Genomic DNA, 21,249 nt, shown 5'->3' with positions numbered 1-21,249 from the left:
CACACCACTGATGAAGTGAGTGAGTGAGTTGTGTTGTATACGACTGTTGATCAAATGTTAACCTACAGACTATGAACATTAGTCTTCATGTAGCGGCCTACAAACACCTGCAGCATGTGACACCTACAAACACCTGCAGCATGTGACACCTACAAACACCTGCAGCATGTGACACCTACAAACACCTGCAGCATGTGACACCTACAAACACCTGCAGCATGTGACACCTACAAACACCTGCATCATGTGACACCTTCAAACACCTGCAGCATGTGACACCTACAAACACCTGCAGCATGTGACACCTACAAACACCTGCAGCATGTGACACCTACAAACACCTGCAGCATGTGACACCCTTGGGCTGGACACTGGCTACCATGGTAACTACTGGGTGACTGTGGCGATGTTGGGAGTGAAAGTGTTGCTCTCTATGACCTGGGATGAAGGTGAAGCATGTAACGCAGGTTTAGCCAATATGGACACAGTGTACGTTACATTGACCACCAGGTTCTGTGGAAATACTTTGAAAAATACTGAAAATGACAAATAAATTGCAAAACCTAACATTATAAGACATGCCAATAAAGTTGCATATATTGACAACAGTGTGCCAGCCATTCACACCAAACAACATTTTCTTGCTAACTGCAATTGTCTTCCCATTTCGCTTTCAGAAATTAATGTCTAAGGGGTGAGAGTTAACAAACCGCTTCCATGCCCCAACACCCAGTATTTACAACTGACAGAGTCTGACTACTTAGGTACCGTAACAAATAACACATTGTGAACAACGGTTGGAAATAGATTCCATCAAAAACAAATATTTACCAATATATACAATGTGTATAACGTGATGCCCATCTTCAACACTCTGAAACAGCAACATGTATATGACCAAGTTTTCAAGATTTCGGTATAAAATAGTCACCTCTGTGATATAACTCGATGATTGTGGTAAGCACACAGGTGAAAAGTGAAGGGGGATTTCATGTCTCCCAGTGACGCCAGCATGATATACATATTAGCACTTCCATAGTGACAAAGCAGAGTTCCCTTGCCTTCGCCATTGGTAGCAGCCTAGACAAGGGTAATATCACAAGTGCTGTCTTGCCAGCACAGTAGTGCCTTTTGAGACTTGAGTGCTTTGCCCAGGGCTGAAATAACCAAAATATAAATAGCAAAAAATCTTTCATTTCCTGAACTCAGGTTTGGCCATTATCTAGACAATGGCGGAGGAAGGTTTTCTGCCATATTTAGCAATACTGCATCAGCATCATGCCCACGGACACCGAGAACAGTCTTCATCTGTTGTCTGTGGGGAACAGAACTCCGAACATTGGTGTGATCAAAGAACCAACAGTCCAGGTGGAGCCCGGCACCTAGACATGTACAGGTATTGGATGCTCCAGACAATCAGCAGGCTCTGACTAACATTCCGGCTGCTACTGTAAACAATGCTTAATCACACTACCAGATTGGTGCTGAATGTCCACCAAATAAACCCAAGTGTACATTGTGTCAATTATCCTATAATCGTTAACCTGTTCATATATTCGAGTACGTGAAGAGTCTGTGTAATTTATTTATGTTTGACTTGCATCTGCTGTGTAAAGTGTTCATACAAGCTGTGTGAACAGGAAAGGTGAGTATTGTGTGAGATACTCATTAATTGTGTGATGTGAAATGCCCCCGATGTATATCATGGCAATGGAATCAGTGTAGGAACATTGTCCAGTCTCTTGGTAGTTGTACGCTGAGCATAAATTCTGTCCCCAGGTCTTCATGTTTCCTTTGTCAATCACTCCATTACACACACCGATCGGCTCCACAAGCACATCTTTCAAGCAGCTACCCACTTGTATCTGTTCACCAGGACTCCTTGCATCCCTGGACCAATAGATACCTGACATCCACAACACTTCTCGCATGTCTTTGTTCTATGCCTTGATAACAGGATTAACAACAACCTAGGAGGTGTTCACTGACTGGGAATTGCATCTATATCTCCTGTATCCGTCACATTGTTCTCATCTAAAATATACGTCACTTTGTACTTTAACCGGATCTTTTCCTGGAAGAGAGACATGACAACATTACAGCCCCATAGATAGCCGAGTACGTGACATATCACCTCTTAGCAGTAGCTAGTGTTACGATACAAAACATACGATATCAGACTATCAGACTAACAGTTTAACATCACATACATTGTATTATGCAAGCTCGAACATGACTGTTACCTGAACTTGTAAAGATTAGTTTTCAAAATGTGAAAAATATTTGTATTTGAAATACACCTAATTCTATACACCAGTAATGTCTATATATGAAGGTAAGTAAAGCAGTATTTCATTCAGCCTTCAGTTTATTATAGGAGATATTTCACATTTTGAAGTTCATTCACAGTCATTGTCTTAGCGACCACTACCATTGGGACACTTTTGAATTTGTGATAGGGCATTCTCCTGAAGTCGCATCAGATTCTCGGAACCACATTATTTTCCCTTCCACCCAGCCCTTACTGTAATACTTTGGCCCTAAATTAAGCAAGTCTAGATTTTCCACAGAATCTCCCATCTTACTGTTGCTTCTTTTCAATTTCGGTGGAGTTGATTGTTTTATTAGTAGCATTAGTCTAATTCTTCAGTATCATGACCAATTGATAATAAGTTTTAAACAAAACAATTGTACATTTTGGTTGATAGTGAGTAAATGTATAAGAACATGAACTGATCTCAAACATAGAAGACAGCTACTGGGATGCTTGCTAAGCAATTATGTCCTACTCTGTGGCCAGTGAGATCTCATAGCGACAGTCAAACTGAAAACAGGGGGCTGACAATAACAGCATCACTGATTGTCACCAGGGTATGATGTCACAATTAGCCAGCGAGCATGGTGTTAATCTATCATGTGGTGGGGGATGATATGCCCTTAACTCCCAAATGTTTTGGAGAGTCATGGATTTCAACTTCACATCAGACGATTGTTATTTTAGAAACCTTACCCTTTTTGGGTTTGCTATGAGCATAACTTGTGTTATGGCTGCTGGGGGTAGGATGGGGTTGTATGCTGGCAGGTCCGAGGCTGAGGGGGGTTGCAGCTTCACCTTCATCACCTGGGGTCAAGAGAACAGTGCATCATCAACATCAACAACATCATCAACAACATCAACAACATCACCTGTACAACACCATCACCTGGAGGCATGGAAATAACATCACTAACATCACCTGTACCATGGAAATAACATCACTTACATCACCTGTACCATGGAAATAACATCACTTACATCACCTGTACAACTCCATCACCTGGAGGCATGGAAATAACATCACTAACATCACCTGTACACCTTCATCCCCTGGAGGCATGGAAATAGCATCACCTGTACACCTTAATCACCTGTATGCATGGAAATAACATCACTAACATCACCTGTACACCTTTATCACCTGTATGCATGGAAATAACATCACTAACATCACCTGTACACCTTCATTCCCTGGAGGCATGGAAAAAACATCACTTACATCACCTGTATCACCTGTACGCATGGAAATAAAATCACCTGTACACCTTCAATACCTGGAGGCATGGAAATAACATCACTAACATCAACTGTAACAGTGAATGTCGTGTACTAACCATTACTTCATAACTATAGTTATGTACCTCACAAGGACTATTACTTTTGTGCTTTCCCCATCTGACTAAGCTTACTTTTGGCACAGCTGCCTGGAAAACAAACTTCTTGATGGGACTTGTGTTGGTGGACAGTGTTGACAGTACCATAACAAGTACATCCGACCGAGGCTTGTCTGTTGCAAAATGAATCACGGTCTTGACACTGTTCTTGTCATAAGCTGTCACTGGGGGCATGTCTGTGGCTGCAGAGAACATGTTTGTTGAATAGGGTTAGACTTACATCAGTGGCTACTCACCTCGTCTACATTATTCTCTGGTAATGGATCAGGTTTGTAATTTCAATAATGTATTTAATAGAGTAAAAAACTCATTTCCAAAAGGTAGTGGAAACATCCTAAACTGTGTTCCCGGAGAACACATAAAAACAGCTCACCTGAACGCACCCATGGCCTGCGCATGACCAAGCCGGTCTACTCGTCACTCATTTCCCTCACCTAACACCCGAAACAGATGGAACGAGGGGATGGCTGGGTGGGTGCTATAGCGCATGAGTCAGGATAAATCTAAATGATGCTCATACTGAAATCCTTTTTACCTATTTTACCTTATCCTGACTGCTTGAATCCCATGGAAGGTGGTGGGTTCCACCTGTGTGCAAGATCTAGATTGAGATCTGTTCAATTAACCTCATTGGAACGTAATATTCTTCTTAATTCTTCTTTTATCCTTGTGGGGTACCACCTCCTTGAAGTAAATCTAATAGATTTTGTGGGTTTTATAAAGAGTGCTAGGAAATATTTTCCCGCTTACTTTAAACGATTATAGTGTTAAGAGTTTTAGTTTAGTTATAGTGTTTCTTCTGTTCTCCTGGAACACAGTTCAGGAATTTTCCAATACCTTTTAGAAGGTATTGGGTTGAGGTAAGCAACTAGTAAGAGTCAGGATAAGAATAAATGATAATTTTACTCTAAAAAATACATTATTGAAATAACAAACCTCAACAATTGCCAGAGAATGATGGAGACAAGTCAGGACAAGGTAAACTATTTATGATGGAAGTAGGCTTGTGGGTTTATACTATACGAAGTGACATTTTTATATCATTACACTTGGAACCGTTCTGTGCTGTTTACAGATAACTTTCCAAAAACGTAAATCAAACACATCTGCTATGGTGTCCAAATAACATGTTTAACAATGCAGCATTGCCACATAAAGAACATTTTAGTGCTATAGGCATGCTTCAGTTTGGTATAAGTCTACAAATTGTAGCAAATAGAGTTAATGTGGCACAGTCTATGATCAACAGATTGTGGAACAGATCATGCCAAACACAAAATGTTGACTCAGGTTCTATGAAATGAAGGACTAACAGCTGGTGACCTCACCCACCATGTAGGCCTAAACAGGGATACTGGTGCTTGAGTTCCATTTCAGGCAGCTGCATACATGACAGCCACATTTGTGTGATCACCACAGAGTGCAGAGGCACTTGGGGAACAAACAATGTTCACGTGTACTGTTCACAGATAAATCCAGATTCACCCTAGACTTCCTTGATATGTGTCAAACTAACACAACTTTGTTGTTTGCCAGAATGCTTGGTATGGTGGTGGTGGGTCAGTGATGGTAGAGGGTGGGATCTCCATAACGGACACACTGCACTCCATCAGTGAGAGGGCCGTCCAATATGACAATGGACAAGCACACAGTAGAGCAGTGGAGCATCACATTAGTGTGACCCAACACTGAGCCCCAATTTTACCCCTGTTGAGCACAACACCAGTCGACATTTACAATGCCTGGCACTACCCGAGATAACCTGTGCCCTGTGCACCACATGTGTGGGATACCAACAGTAACCAGTGGATAGCTGATCAGGAGCATGCCATGTTGAATACATGATTCTTGGTTGAGACCTGGTAATTTAACCCATTACTTATGGGCAACACATTGTTTTTTCAAACTTCACACCAGATGACCATGACAAGCTGTTTTGATTGCAGCTTCCCTCTATGACATGATAAGCATGTCTTGACAAATCCTTCATTGTTGGGAACTTGATCCACTCATTACCAACAATAAACCCATCTGCATGTATATCAGATCTGTTGTCATTTTTGGATATTCCCTAATATTTTCACTGGTATATTTTGCTATGTAGATAGCTATCTCACCTGGTTTGATGTTTTCTAGGGGAACGAAGATGTCAGTCAGGGGAAGTAGCTCTTGTGATGCAGCACTTCCGGGACCCACTGGGTTGAGTATTGCTGTAGACTGTGAGGATGAATTCTGATTGGCTAATAACAGTAAAGTAGGCTGTGTGCCTGGTGCTGATTGGCTACCAGCAGACACCGCAGCAAGTTGATTCATGGTCATTTTCTTTGGTGTTGTTCTGAAACATGGAAGACTTCAACGATGAGAGTGTGTGAGAGGCAGACGGCCACCTACTGTTGCCCAACATGGATCTTAACCAAAGAATGTGAGAGAAGGAAAAACACGTACTGTTGTGGAGGGAAATGATTGCGCTGGTCCTTTCCACCCAGACTCTGCTGTAGCAGATTCTGACCTAGGAGGTCAAGGTCAGCCATTGCAGTCACTGGTACCTTCTGTGATGACATGCCAGTTGATGCACTTGAGGCCTGAACTCCTGCATGTAGCAAAGTCATAGTATGTATTCTGGTTGATGTGCTTTAATACCCAACAGCATTTACACACAATAGGAAGACGAAACAGACAGGGATGTTTCACACTGTTATGTGGCAGTAGAGGTTGTTGTAGATTTTTTCCGAGTGATTGTCAGTAGCTGCAAACATTGTTGCCCGATTGTAACAGGAAGTGTGATTAGAGTTACCTCCCTTGGTTACTGACAACAATTACAAGCTTGAAAGTTTTAGAGGTTTGGGTGGGCTCTATACATAAGAGCGACACGAATGTAATTCAAGGCCTATCTGAAAACACTGAATCCCTGCCAGCTTCTATCACTATTTCTGACTGAAGAACAAAGACAGGCCTATTTGATGAACAGTGAAAATTTCTTGACATTCGTGAGTGCACCGACATATATTGTAGGGCCTGTTACTTGTCGCTGCTGGCACTACAGGTTGTGTAGGACAGAACAGTGGTACCTTGTACTGCTGGTGCTACAGGTTGTGTAGGACAGAACAGTGGTACCTTGTACTGCTGGTGCTACAGGTTGTATAGGACAGAACAGTGGTACCTTGTACTGCTGGTACTACAGGTTGTGTAGGACAGAACAGTGGTACCTTGTACTGCTGGTGCTACAGGCTGCTGCAGCTGCCCAAATGGTGACAATCCAGGCTGCTGGCCCATCGCTGGCATCATGACGGGGAATGGTGCCGCTGCTCCCATGACTGGCACTGTGCCGGAGGCAAACATTCCTGCTGTGGACATGGCTTGAGACAAAGCAGGCTGCGGGGGTTTGGAAACAGGCTGGAAAAGGGATGTAACTATTTGTAGGACGTGTATGTCGACTTCCTTCTCAACCTGGCTACTTGCACTGCTGCACAGTTGTTACAGATTTGGGCATATTTGACTCTTGATCACATGACGCCTGATCATTGGAAAGGAGATGACTACTAGTCTACTACCGGCTGTAAATTGATCAAAAGCACCTTTCCAAGGCAAATTATCCTCTTTCAAACCTTTTGAAGGAAGAATCGACATTCAAGGATTTTTCAATAGAGACAGAACAAAAAAATTAAAGGCCTTTTCAAATGTGTGGAAACCTGCAAGAAGTACCTGTTGTGCAGCAGCTCCAAATATGTCATCTAGTTCACTGAGGACAGAGCTGTCGGACGCCTGGGTCCCGGACACCTTCTTGTCATCCAGACCTAATCGACGGAGGGAGTTTCATAACAGTCAATGTAACCACACTGATGACTTAATTCCTCCTTTTAAAATACCTATTCTTGTAGCAGTCAAAATAGCAGCTGCTTTTGTTCTGTTTACAACACAAGAAAACATGTTTCAGCCAAGTTTACTTCGAGTTACACTTTCTTGGCATGTAGTAGAAGTGTGAAAAGCAGGATTACTTACAAAGAGTGGTAAATGATACAAACGGAAAACTAAAGACCTTTTTGATATGATCATATTGATTCATCATCATCACCTTGTTGAACATTTACGCATCTTTCTTTTCCCTCATGCTTTGAAACAAAGGGAAAATGGATATTGGCCCCTTGCCAGAAAGTAGTCTGTATACATCACAAGCAGCAATAGCCAATCCCCGCCACCACATGTTTACCATAAGAAAGCAGGAGGTCTAAGGACATGACTCAGTAACAATGTTGTTTAAATACCATAATGAAAATGAAATAGCACAACTTTTCATTTCATAATTCTTTCATAAACCCTAAAACAAACTACCTAATGCCTGGAATTCGCCCTCCAAGATGACTGTTGAGGTGGAGGTTGCGGATTGCTCAATTCTAGCTGCTCTGCTGGGCGATGGTTCAAAGTTGAGATCCAGTAGTGAAGAGGCATCTGTGAGGAGTATAGATGGGGATCACTATGAAGGTGCCAGGTCTTGTGTATACTTAGGGGTCACTTTGACGATGCCAGATCTTGTGTATACTTAGGGGTCACTTTGATGACACCAGATTATGTTACAGTAATTTAATGTACATTGCATGACAAGCAGTTACAGGTAGGACATACGACAATGTTATTTTACAGTTACAGTAACAACAGCTTGGTGTGCTATTCAACAGTTGTCCAAAGGACAATGTTATTCAACAGTTACGTCTAAAACAGCAGGCTGTGCTATTCAACAGTTGACCAGAGGACAATGTTATTCAACAGTTACGTTTACAACAAAGGACTGTGCTATTCAACAGTTGGCCAGAGGACAATTTTATTCAACAGTTACCTTTACAATCAAGGACTGTGCTATTCAACAGTTGGCCAGAGGACAATGTTATTCAACAGTTACAGCTACAACCGAGGACAATGTAATTCAACAGTTACGGCTACAACCAAGGACAGTGCTATTCAACAGTTAGGCCAGAGGACAATGTTATTCAACAGTTACAGCTACAACCGAGGATTGTGCTATTTAACAGTAAGGACAAGGACAGGACTATGTCTGTCCAGTTAGTGGATCTGAAGTAGAACCTGCTATGATCACATGGCAATCCTTTTAATAAATAAACAAAATTTAACACAAAAAGGTCAACTTCTAAAAAGTAATGACAATCCACCACCTGGATAAAACTCAAAGTTGGAATGTGCTTAAATAAATATAAAACAAATTTATTTCAATCTGATAACACAAAGCCACTAGCATCCCAAGCCTACAGTATCTCACCTGTATACAATTAACTACAGGTACAAATGCTAAGCATTTCTTGGTACACAAAACATAACTGTTGCATGAAGCAAATATCTGCACAGCTTTCCTTCCCAAAGCAGCAGCAAGAGTCCCATACCTTTGCCATGAGCCCAGTCTCCTTCTTCATGGATTCCCTCAACCTTGGACTTATATTCTCCCATTGTCTTCATAACTGTGTCATTAGCCTTCAGGATATCATCTTCAAACAAGAAGAAAATACAATCACCTCTACCATGGCAAGTATGGCCACTGAATACACAATGCCATTTAGTAGTATTGGTGATTCTGGTACTTTTTGGGGTTGAGTCCCATGCGGGATTCAAATTTTGATTTACATTTTATCTTTTCTTGAATCAATATGAAATTTGAAACTTCTGCATTTGAACTGATTTGAACAAGTAGGTTTACACAAGTAACTTAGGTCTGGAAATATTGGTGACTCACTGATTCCGTCACTGTCTTTCTCATCCACATCGCTGGCGAGGCGGAACAAGTTGGGGCGTAGCTTCTCCAGTGTTGCATGCAGCTCCTGTGGAAAACACATGGTCTAGGTGTAGTACTTGGGTAGCAATCACTGTTATTGTCCCACATAAACCAGGAAAACGACTGCAAATACTTCTACAAACAGAAGAGCTTCTTCATTTTCATTTCCAGACTGAGTGAGCGAGGACAGTTTTACACTCCTTTCAGCAATATTCCAGCAATATCACGGGTGGGGACACCAGAAATGAGCTAAACACATTGTTCCCATGTCGGAAAAAGAACCCCGGTCTTCAACATGATGAGCAGTGCTTTTAACTACTAAGGCTACCTGACCGCCCCTTTTAATTTCCAGAAGGGCCCAGGACTCACTATATACCACCATGTTCTTCCTGGCTGACACAACTATCAGCTTCAGTGAGGGGAAACACATGCCTTGAGCAACCTCAAACAGATTAAAATAACGTGCCTCTGGCCAATTCAATTGAGGAACCAACATGCATTTCCAGTCTAATGACACGACTTGCACTGAGATATACAGGACCTACAACCTGAAAGTCCCATTTCTCTTGCTTATGAAAGATGAAAATGATATGGATTAATGACATCACTTCTGGATTAATGACATCAGTTCTGGTTTAAAGGCAACACTTCTAGTTTAATGACATCACTTATGGATTAATGACATCACTTCTGTTTGAATGACATCACTTCTGGATTAATGACATTACTTCAGGTTTAATGACATCACTTCTGGATGCATGCCTGCAGCTACCTTAATAAAAGTGTCACTTGCACTTCCTGTCTAATGACCTTGACCCTTAATTTCAGCCAATCACACGCTTGCTACTGTCAATTTGAAATATGGGTGACAGCTCTTACAATATGTCATACCAACACATGGAGTTGGTGCAGTACAAACAGCAGCAGGTTACCTCCCAAAATGACCATTCAAGTGACTGACTCATATTCAATTTAACACCATGTTCACTATCACAGCTTCTCTACAAATAGCTGTCAATGATTTCCAAATAAAGTGCAACAGATCTGTCTGTGTTACCATGACAATACAACTGTCCTTGAAGTAAACAACTCTTCAATGCGTTGTACCAGTCCATAACAACTATAGTTTGGGAGATCAAGGAAATATCCTCCACAACATGGTTCTTGTCATTTGGAGGTAGCACATACCTTCATCATGTCTTTCTCTGCCTGTGTGGTGGTGTTCTTGTCGTAGATGGACATCATCTCTGTCAGCAGCTTCACGTTGTTGCTGATGGTCTCCAGCTCATTGATCCGCCGGGATATCTTCTCCGACTTAGCCGCATCCTACAGCCAGGACCAGCCAGCGTGTTAGAGGCATATCCTTACCAGTTCTAGTTACTTTGTTCAACACATTTTATAAAGCAAGGCATGAACATGCTGAAAAAGATGTCATGTGTTTCTAAATGAAAACCTTTAATTTACATTTTAATATTCGAAACATTGGAAGCACACTTTTCACTCTTGAAACTTCTTACAATTTTTTCACACCACTGCAACAGACTGAAATTATGTGTCTGGATAGTCTGGATAGTCTGGATAGCCAATCTTGGTTAATAAACAGCTAGCATCGGGCACTGTAGAACAATCTGCATATCATAGGCATGATAGACACTCGTACTCTGTCAAACATATTGAATCTGTTAAAGATATCCAGGATACTTGAAGTCTATCAAGACCACACTAAGCCCTGGATGTGATCTGCTGCAATAGACAGGAACCTGTCCCAGTGGTATTACCTCCTTCACCATGTTCTTGATGAGTCTGTTGGCAGCCTGCAAGTCATCAGGGTTCTTACTCTTCAGGAGTTTAGACAGAAGCTACAACACAAAGACAGGTTCAGTGATGCTTCAAGCCAAGCTTTCATCACAGTAGGCTAAAAGAAATAATAGTCTTGGTCCTCAGGCACCGCCCGCATCATGATAAAGTCTGCCACATGTTTCTTTCTTATTTCCATTTAAAATATTAAACAAAAAAATCCTAAAACTTAAAAACAAAGCAATGCAATACAGCATGCAGTTATTTCCTTTACATGCACACTGCGCAGCTCGTGTTATGGTCTTAGCGGCAATAGGTTTGTAGTTTGTATGATTGTTGATGTAGGGAGGCCCTTTCCCAGGTTGATGGTACACAACTGTTTATGTGGTTACATTCTAGTTTGAATAAGCTAAAAAAAACAAAAAAACACTGCCCAATTGCACTATATTTTCAAAAGTCATTACCTGAGAACCAATTCTTTTATTGTTTAAGTCTAATAGGCAAAAATAATCCAAATCGAAATGAGCTTTTAATGAGATTCTTGTGACAGTATACTGTGTCTTACTGAAAGTGCCCTATGTAACATCAGTGTCAGGTAGTGTCAGAATGAAGCCATGTCTACAGGGTATAAGGGCACCTATCAGCCACGGCGTCATTGTGGAATGAGCACTATAACAGTCAGTGACGGGAATTACAATAGAACACTTTGTGGAACATGGTCCTGGTCAAAGATGAAAGTTGGTCTACCCTGAAGGTCACTATTACTACAGAGTAGCCATTTTGACCAGCTGATTCACATTACAGTCTCATCATATGACCTGCATGAGATCTGCATCTCTTTTACCTACCTTGGCCTTCTCGTCATCTTCAAACACAGCATTACGTGGCCGCTCTGGGGGGATCTCGAAGGTCTGAAGTACAGACAGGGATTATTAATGCTGTCATTTTGCTTGTTTGTTTGTTGTTAAATGCCTCACTCAGCAATATTCCAGCTATATGATGGTGGTTTGTCTGGACAATCCAGTGATCGACATCATGACCATCAACCAGGCAATTGGGAACGATGACAAGCAACAACCAAGTTAGCAAGCCTGACCACCTGATCCCATAATCACCTCTTACAACAAGCATCGTTGACTATCACGGCAAGTGGGTTTCTGAAGACCTACTTTAAACCGGATCTGCATAGGTCGTTTTGCTTGTCATACTCATCACAAGAAACATCTGTAACAGTCTTACGTCATTTCTGTAGGTTAGCATGTCCATGTATTGGGTCAATACTAAATTTTTAAATGAAAGAGAGAACGTAACTAAGTGTTTAAACAGTGATGAATGAAATACAATGTCTTTTCTTATCTTAATACAGGCCAGTAAGAAGTTACCTAGCAACATGACAACGTCTATACATTCTATTGTACATATTCTCAACAGTGTTTTCATCAGATTCATCAGCACATTCCACCACTTGGGATACCCAAGTCAGAAATATCAAATCCGATCAACTAAGCGGCAGGATTAGTGGTCTTGTTTAGGCAACAGTAAATGTTGGACATCCTTCAAGATAATACCATGTTTTTCCCATGTCTAGGAGTTCACAATTCTCTGGGATGACAGACTTTATATGTATTGAAGGTCCTATCATGGCTATAGCTTATACTGTACAACTGATCTCTCGAACTTTGTAATTGTTTCATGCGGAGAAGATGAACATGGCGTGCTAATACTAACATATCAGTCATCAGTCCTCTTGGCAAGCAAGCATACCCTTTAAGACTACATAAGACCATTCCCATATGATGCTTGTCTGGCTGTAACCATGGTAACTACACTGTTTAAAATAACTATCATTGTCACTGATTATCACAACAATCCCTTGATTCAAGCATGAGAATGCATATTTTCCTTTTCAGCTGAAACTTCTTTGCAATAGAGCGTGGTCCATAACTGTTTGTGGGGGAAGCCATCAGATCTTAACAAATTTGTGGTCACTAAAGGTGACGGAAATCTGTGGATCGGTGGAAGATTCTCATTCCTGTTGATTACTACCGGTACATCCATTTCTCAAGTTTCATATAATCCTTTGAAGTCAAACTGTAAAACAAACCAGGATCCAGAACAAAGTACTATCCATTTCTAGAGTTTTACTTTTTTACATGGCACATCATTCAATGAGATATCCCCGTGATCTGGGAATTGAATGACCAAGCCATGGCAGCATAACCTGACCCATCACAGTCGGATCATGACTAGTGTTTCTTTAGTTTGTATCAACAAGTTCAACATCAATATAATGATGAAACAATAAACAGAAAGTATTAACATGATTAAAGAAACAAATTTCATAAACAACAGCAGGGACTGTCAACACAAATACAGTGGAACCTTCAACACAACATGGCTTCACTCAACTCAACTTTGGCCTATGACTGTGACAACCACAAATGTCAGACAACACAGTAGTGATAGATAGTCAAAGTGATTACATCGGGGGACTGGGCACACCCAACAATATATTTGTGATATGAAGGAGAGTAATATCGTCATGCTTCTGACTTGGCCATAGCAGGACTGTATCATGTGTATAGGACAGCACTTCTTGTGCAGAACATTGAAAGTTACAACTTCACCCATTTGTGTATTTTATTACTTACCCAGTTAATACATGTACAGCTGTATTACACATTGGGTAATACCAAAGCACTTGCTTATGTACTGCAGGAACAAGTTTCACTGACAAATATCTCTGGACTTATTCAAAGACATTATGTGTAGAGATGATAGATCACTGAGAGGAGCTTATACACACTTGCTGACCCCAGCAACCCTGTTGCTAGGCTGACATCACCTGGCATTGCTTCGCCAGAGATCTTGCAACAAAATTCCACACAATTACCATGATAACGTGATTGTAAACTTTACGTGCAGGGTTCCGCTCCACAATGCAATTGTAGTGCAACGACAGTCGTAAGTCTATGTTAAAGTATGGGAGTTACGATAACCTTAGCGCTACGAAAGCTTTGTGGAACATACCCCTGAATTCTAAAGGTAGTTGGTATTATATTAATATGTGTCAACTTTTGACGTGTTTGAAGTAATATTCTGTCAAACTGTAATACACGAGAGTGAAATATTTAGAAAAAGTTATAAATGGCAAGTAGGGAATACTAAACGGGCTCCCCTGTAATACCAGTTTTCTCTTGTCAGGTGACAGAAATATTCACTTGTTTAAAACACTTGTTATTACACAGGAGCTTGTTTAGTATTCTCTATGTATGTAAAAACAGAAGTGTGGGTGAGCGGTGAGTGAATGTTGCCAGCGGTATTCTAGATATGTCATGGTGGGTGGCGTAACTAATCCACCGGGAAAACCAGGCAAAGGAGACATTAACCACCATCCACTCCACTGGCACCCATCAGCCATGTCACAGTCTCACCAACCAAAGCCACATTTCAGTTGCTCCACCACATGATCATACAACAGACATGAGGTGCTGGGGTGGTACTTTGACCTGGAACCTCCACAGTGGAGAATACTGAGGCCCCAACAGCGTCACATATTAACTGAATCTATGTATCAAGTTAGAGAGATGCATTTCACTTGAGGAAATAAAGTGAATTACTGCAGGAAACATACAATTAGATGATCACAAAGAAATGCTTCATATTCATTGAGAATAAACTTTTCAACAGGCTCGACCATCTACATGTCACCAACGCCATCTTGAGCACTGAGTAACTGAGATCCTTTCAAGTTAAACACCAGCCCGACATACAGCCGTGGAGGGGATACATCACGTTTTTACAGCAACATTTAGAGAGACACATATTTCAATCGCATGATCCAAATTCAGTCCCAAAATTGGCCAAGATCAACAGAACTGTTAAATAATGTAACATTAAGGACCTAGATGCCATGGTGACATGATCTGTTTCTTAGGGACTAACCTAACACAATACGAAAGAAGAAAAAACTTTTGACATGGCCTAGATTATCTAGAGGTGCTACAATGCAAGATTACAAACAAACTGCACTTGTGTGAGACAGTGATTAAAAACAGAACAGCAAAGTGTCACTGTCATATCACTATTATATCACGGGGGGTGACAGCTTAATGTGATGCAGGTCTCAGACGTTTACCACTTCAGTGAAACCCACGAGCACAGGTATGGTGCTAACAAACCTAGAAACATAATCGGGGGGAACTGGGATTTCAACCCACACTCATAGGTTTCTGGTGAGCCCAAGGGACGCAACTCTGCACAGCGAATCCCAGCGCCTAGACAACTGGGCCACCAGTGCCCCTGCTGAGTCACGAAGGAAGAGTAAAGTGTCTCAGTCCGTCAGGTACTGTCTGATGCAAGTGCAATGGCTGGCAGGACATCATTTTGCCATGGTAATGTGAGACCAGTGAGGCCAGTCTGGCTGCAGTCATCTGACATTTGACTTCACTGGCTATTGTCTTTCATCAGGAATGTCAATAAACCAAATTTAGTACAATTCCATGAACATACAGGACATGTGTTTAAACTAATGTCTCATTAATCAGACGTGTCTTGTGTTCATAAATCAGACGTGTCTTGTGTTCATAAATCAGACACGTCTTGTGTTCATAAATCAGACACGTCTTGTGTTAATAAATCAGACACGTCTTGTGTTCATAAATCAGACACGTCTTATGTTTAACCTGGAACTCTGACAGTTGGTGGAAGACAAAGATGGCGGTGACAACATCAACAGTACACAGAAAACACTCCCAACTGCAAGCTGACACAAACAGGCAAAATGCATAAACATCGCTATGGTTACCTGGAAGTACTGGTCACCGACAAAGAAAAATTGAAATGGATTTAGTAGTGATAAACAGTGATAACTGAGCACACTGCAGTAATTTGAAATGAAAATGATTAAGATCAGATCTTAATGCTTGCTGCTGCCATACAAAGATGTCAGGTCATCCCACTGCAAGTCACGTCAGGAGGACCTTTAGGAGCTACTGGGATTTATTAAATTTATTTCTTCCTTGTTAATTAACATTGTGTGACTGGCATGGGATTTAATATACAGATTCACCCAAGACATCATCCTGAGGCAAGGGAGTTAACTGATTGTAAAAGTCCAGTTTCCACCCTTGCCGGACTAGGCTGGAATTTTGAAGATCGATGATAGTGCCACAAATGGCTATTACGATATATGTCCCTTCCATGTCCTTCCTATTGACCAATCAGGTTCCATCTCTCATATGTCTTGCATTTGCTTCAAACAAAATGGCAGCGCCTATTCAAGACGATCTCATTGATAATCAAGATCTATATCATAATAAAACGGGTCTTATCTAGTGAAGTACATCAAATCACTTGAGCACCTTGATTAAAAACATGAAAATATTTGAAAAAGTATCTGAAATATTTGAAAGACATGCTCTGCAAATCCTGCAGTCGACTGAAATCTGCTGTGGCTATGTTGATTAGGAACTGGATGTCGATTTTGTTGCACGATTTTGATTGAACTATGCTCGTTGGTCCAGCCAAAGTGTAACTCCATAATTCCTGCCTAATTCGGCAAGAGTGGAAACTGGACTTTTATAAGTCAGTTAACTCCCTTGCCTCAGGATGAGGTAATGTCTTTAATTAATCTGAATGATAATCAGGTATATAAGCCACAACCACATAGATGTGCTTCGGTGTCAAAATCCTGAACCAATGTTTTCCAAATAATATTATAAAGGTATTCAACCAATCAATGATGTTAGTTCTACAACAGCCTCTAAATGCAAAAGACAGCAGCAGTATCTTCACGAAAGGCCCCTTCGAGTAATAATAGGGCTTAACCTTCACTTGATGCCTATCCAAATTAGCCTTTGCCCAGGTGTTCTACAGATGTAAAGATTCACTCACTGTGTCCACGTAAGTTGGATCCTCCTTCACTATGCCCTGGGTCTTGAGCATGGTGTAAGCCTCCTGGATCTTAGACTCATGGGTCAAGCCCTTGCTCCAGCTGTACAGAATCTCAATACACCTCTTCTTCACTTTCTCTGTTGTCTTGGAGCCAAGATACTGGAAACACCCCCATTTGGAAGGTCAGTGAGGGAACAGGTGAACAGGGTTTGCATGTAACAATACTGAAGGGACCCCTACCTTCATGACATTTCCTACTACTTAGAACTAAAAGATGAATTAGGTTCAAGTGAGTTCACATTGATTCTATACAGAACATATATTTTACATAGAAATATCAACAGTTAAAAAACAAGAACAGTGTAGCATTACTGGAGTGACTGAGTGAGTGGTTGTGTTAGCCTGATGTCATGCTTAAAGGTATTCAGACATAATAAGGGCAAACCAGGATTTGAACCCTTGATAGCCAAGGGATACAACTCTGCAAAACAATGACGAATGACGACTGGGCCACATGTGCCCCCCTGAGCTTGGCATGGCTAAAAAATACAATTCTGCACAGCAAATTCCAGCATGATAGATGTTAGGCTCCCCAAATCACTGCTGGAATCTCAGTATCCTGGTGATCATGGACATACTTACCTTGGGAGACACAACCTTGATAATCTCATTTAGAAAACGAAATTTTCCAATTTCCTGATGAAATCTGCGGCCACAGTTCTTCACACATGCTTCCAGTGTCTGGAGGAGAAAACACTCAATAACCACAATGATAAATTTAGCATGATCTCACTACAGTACTACATTTATACTGTTATGTACATGTGTCGGCTATGAGAAGGCTGTGTCTTCAAACAGAGTAAATGATTTGGGTTTTACATAAATTGAACAATATTTCAGTTGTATTATGACATGTCAGCTGAATCCCGTTGATGTGGCCGGAAAATACAGAGTGATGCAGGTCTCAGATGTCTGCCACTTTTAGTGATGGGTATTGGCCAGACTTTTGTATTGCAATTTAGCGCAACAATGATTCATGTATTGCAATAGCACCACAACATATTCCAGTCGATTTTCCGATCATGTTTTCTATATTTAACAGTTTAAGTCTGAAATGGGCATATTTATGATATTTTTACAACCTCGTTGTTGATATATGGTCACAATGCATGTGTAATAGATACATCATATACAGAAAAGTGGTTGTGAATGTTTTACCTTTTTCAATCACAAGAATCAATTCTATTCAATTCTGAAATTCATAATTCCAATTCGACTTAACACTTATGTAAACTTTACAAACAAGATGAAAATATGTATGATTTTGAAAAACGCATTATACCAGTATTTTCCAATTGTATTGTGATACATATTCATTAGTATTTCAAATCCTGGTACACAGTTTAACTGGGAATACCATGCATCTCTAGCCACTTTGAGAAAATCCACAAGCAGGGGTATGGGTCTGATAAACCAAGAATAATTGTCAGGACAAATGTGGATTAACAAGGAAATCTCACAGTGAGGGCAAACAGTGACTCTCTCTCCTGGGGCGACTGTATCTTGTGTGCCAGGAGTCGCACGGCAAACTGGGGCCCCTCCAGATCATGGTTCACCTTGTCACAGAACGCCATGATGAAGTCCCAGTCCTCATCTCTCTGGGCTGGGTTGGTCGCTTTGTCTGGCAACACATATAAACATTGTTTGAACTCAACATCAACTATGTATGTGAGTGCTTACATATTAATATCATTACAATGATGACATACTTCAACATGTTCAAAGGATCTCAGTAAGTTAACCAAGCATAAAGTGTTGCCAACACAAGAAATAATAGGAGCTAAATCCAACTAGTCTACAACTCATTTCCATAAAAAAACGTATTTCAGACTAGTGTTACCATGGTTATTATACTAGATGTGTAAAGGAGGAATCACTGGAGAAATGCACTTTACCAGGCACATATTTTTTTATTTCAATTAGCGCTATGTGGACATGGTGGAGGATCGAACTCACATTGATATCTTGCAGCTAAACTAGGCTGATGAATTAATCTTATTAGCCTACACCTCAGCAAGAGACCACAGGCACTATCACAATTAATTAGCGCTCGTTTACCAAGTGATCACCAGCCGACCGTTCACCTTTTGGAGCATGCGTAGTACCATCTTCTCTGTGAATTTGAATGGATTTTCTTCAAAATACATTGGGATAATTCGTTAAAAGAGAAAAAGGTAACCCATACCCTACCTTACAACCAACGCTAAGGAGTGCCTTACCCTAAGGATCATAAAGGGGCGTTTGATTGGGAAGTAGTGCTCAACCCCAAGAATCATGAAGGGGTGTTTAATTGTAAAGGGGTACCTAACCCTAATGACGGTAAATGGGTGCTTGATCGGAAAGGTGATCCAAGGGCTAAGGACATAGTTGAAGGGACCTGCCCTAAACCAAAGAGATATAACTCGGAGGATCGAAGGAGCCTGCAAGATCTGTGAAGCAGGACCCACAGCGGGAAGCCTGAGCCAATTAGCCCTATATCAGCAGTGCCCAATAAACTGCGTTGTTGTGGAATCACATGTAACATGCTTATGGTAAGAAACAGAAGGCAGGGTTGTAGTGTAACCCGCGTTCAGTTCCAAATTGAATTTAGCGGGGTTAAATCTACAGGTAACCTAGCTCTACATTGAAAACACAGAATGTTTATCTCCTAAATGGATAGTAAGGGCGAATGCTTACTAACACATTAACTATGTCATACGAAAAATGTTTCTTGTTCTATTTTAAACTTTCATGACATCAATTAGGATTGATCGGTGCTGATTTTCGGTGAACAAAGTACCTGTCATTAGAGACTCAAGGGTGGGCACCTTTATATTATCGTGGCATCCCTATTTTGTGTGTGATACGTGTTGATTATGTGGTTTACATAACTTCCTTTTTTGGATTGTGCATAATCAGTATTCATACGACCTAGGTTGGCTCAATGGACATCGTCCAAACAAGTGGATTCTCTTCTAACTAATTTAGAATGGAGGTAGGGGTAATTCCACTTAAAAAACATTCCAGAAACCATCATAAAAAAGTTAACGTGTATACTTACAAGTAGCCGTGACATAACGCAACAAGTCCTGTATTCAATCATGCGATGAAATATTGTGCTTACTTTTGCATAAGTAAAGAGTCGACAGGGGATGTAGATTACGACATTTACTGATACCACGATAATGCAGAGCCCTTGATATCATAGAGTCATATAACCTTTACGTGGGGGTATTAGTGGCTATTGGTTAAGTTGAATAGACTAAAAGAAATGTTACTACTCCCAGGCTTCAGAGTAAGGGGTAGGTTCACAGACTGACACTGGTCATGATACAAAGGTGTTTAGAGGATGAAAACGTGATACATGACACAGGTATGCTATAATAACAGTAGCTAACCACAGCTAACCTAGAGATGTGATATGATGATAATTAGACTTGTATTAATACACAAGCATTATGATACAGAGATCATTACGGAGATATTGCATAATTTGGGTATGCAGCCACCTTTTTTCTTTTCCGATGTTTTATGGTCTGGTCTTTATAGTTTAGGAATAGGTTTGACAAAATAAGTGTTCGTGGCTAAATATCCTTGGTCATTTTGATTGATATCTGTTATGACTTTGTACTAAGCTTTGTCTGCATCACAGGTTCCGCCAAAAACGTATCCGAGTAACCGCTGCAAAGTGACAAAATACAAGATAGATTGGCAATCCTTGATAAACACCTTTCGTTGCCACCAGACAGTGTCATCTCAGACAATCACGAATTTACACGCACATGCCGACCGGAAATCATTTATGCAGGTACTGTTGCAAATCGTCTTTACACAAATGTGACAAATAAATATTCAAAAATAACAATCATTCAGGCAACGTGTGCTCTGTTATTTTCTGCAAAATGTCTAGTCTGCTACCAACTTACTCAGTACCGACTCCAACGTTTCTCGTTCTTCGGCCATCTTGGTGACTATCACGCGACAAGTTGCGCGAGATTGTACGATACTTCCGACACTAAGGGGGCGTGGCA

The 21,249-nt window shown here is 40.9% G+C and overlaps 1 protein-coding gene across 1 annotated transcript; it reads right to left on the bottom strand.

Annotated features, from left to right (window-relative positions):
- Positions 1-717: 717 nt before the first annotated feature.
- On the bottom strand, positions 718-21,199 carry LOC139468199 (ADP-ribosylation factor-binding protein GGA1-like). The gene is made up of 17 exons (XM_071250011.1): positions 21,145-21,199; positions 18,700-18,860; positions 17,822-17,920; positions 17,180-17,338; positions 12,133-12,195; positions 11,266-11,346; positions 10,676-10,813; positions 9,449-9,533; positions 9,102-9,203; positions 8,041-8,157; positions 7,414-7,505; positions 6,918-7,104; positions 6,157-6,301; positions 5,829-6,046; positions 3,727-3,893; positions 3,011-3,121; positions 718-2,074 (listed from the first exon to the last, which is right to left on the bottom strand). Exons 1-17 carry the CDS (start codon positions 21,179-21,181, stop codon positions 1,982-1,984), a joined length of 2,055 nt encoding a protein of 684 aa, XP_071106112.1. The 5' UTR covers positions 21,182-21,199; the 3' UTR covers positions 718-1,981.
- Positions 21,200-21,249: the final 50 nt, after the last annotated feature.

Source organism: Haliotis cracherodii, unplaced genomic scaffold (assembly GCF_022045235.1).
Source record: "Haliotis cracherodii isolate W230 unplaced genomic scaffold, xgHalCrac1.p SCAF_2, whole genome shotgun sequence".
Classification (NCBI taxonomy): Eukaryota; Metazoa; Mollusca; class Gastropoda; order Lepetellida; family Haliotidae; genus Haliotis; species Haliotis cracherodii.
The sequence above is the reverse complement of the archived record's forward strand: the minus strand, read 5'-3'. Positions and strand labels throughout refer to the sequence as shown.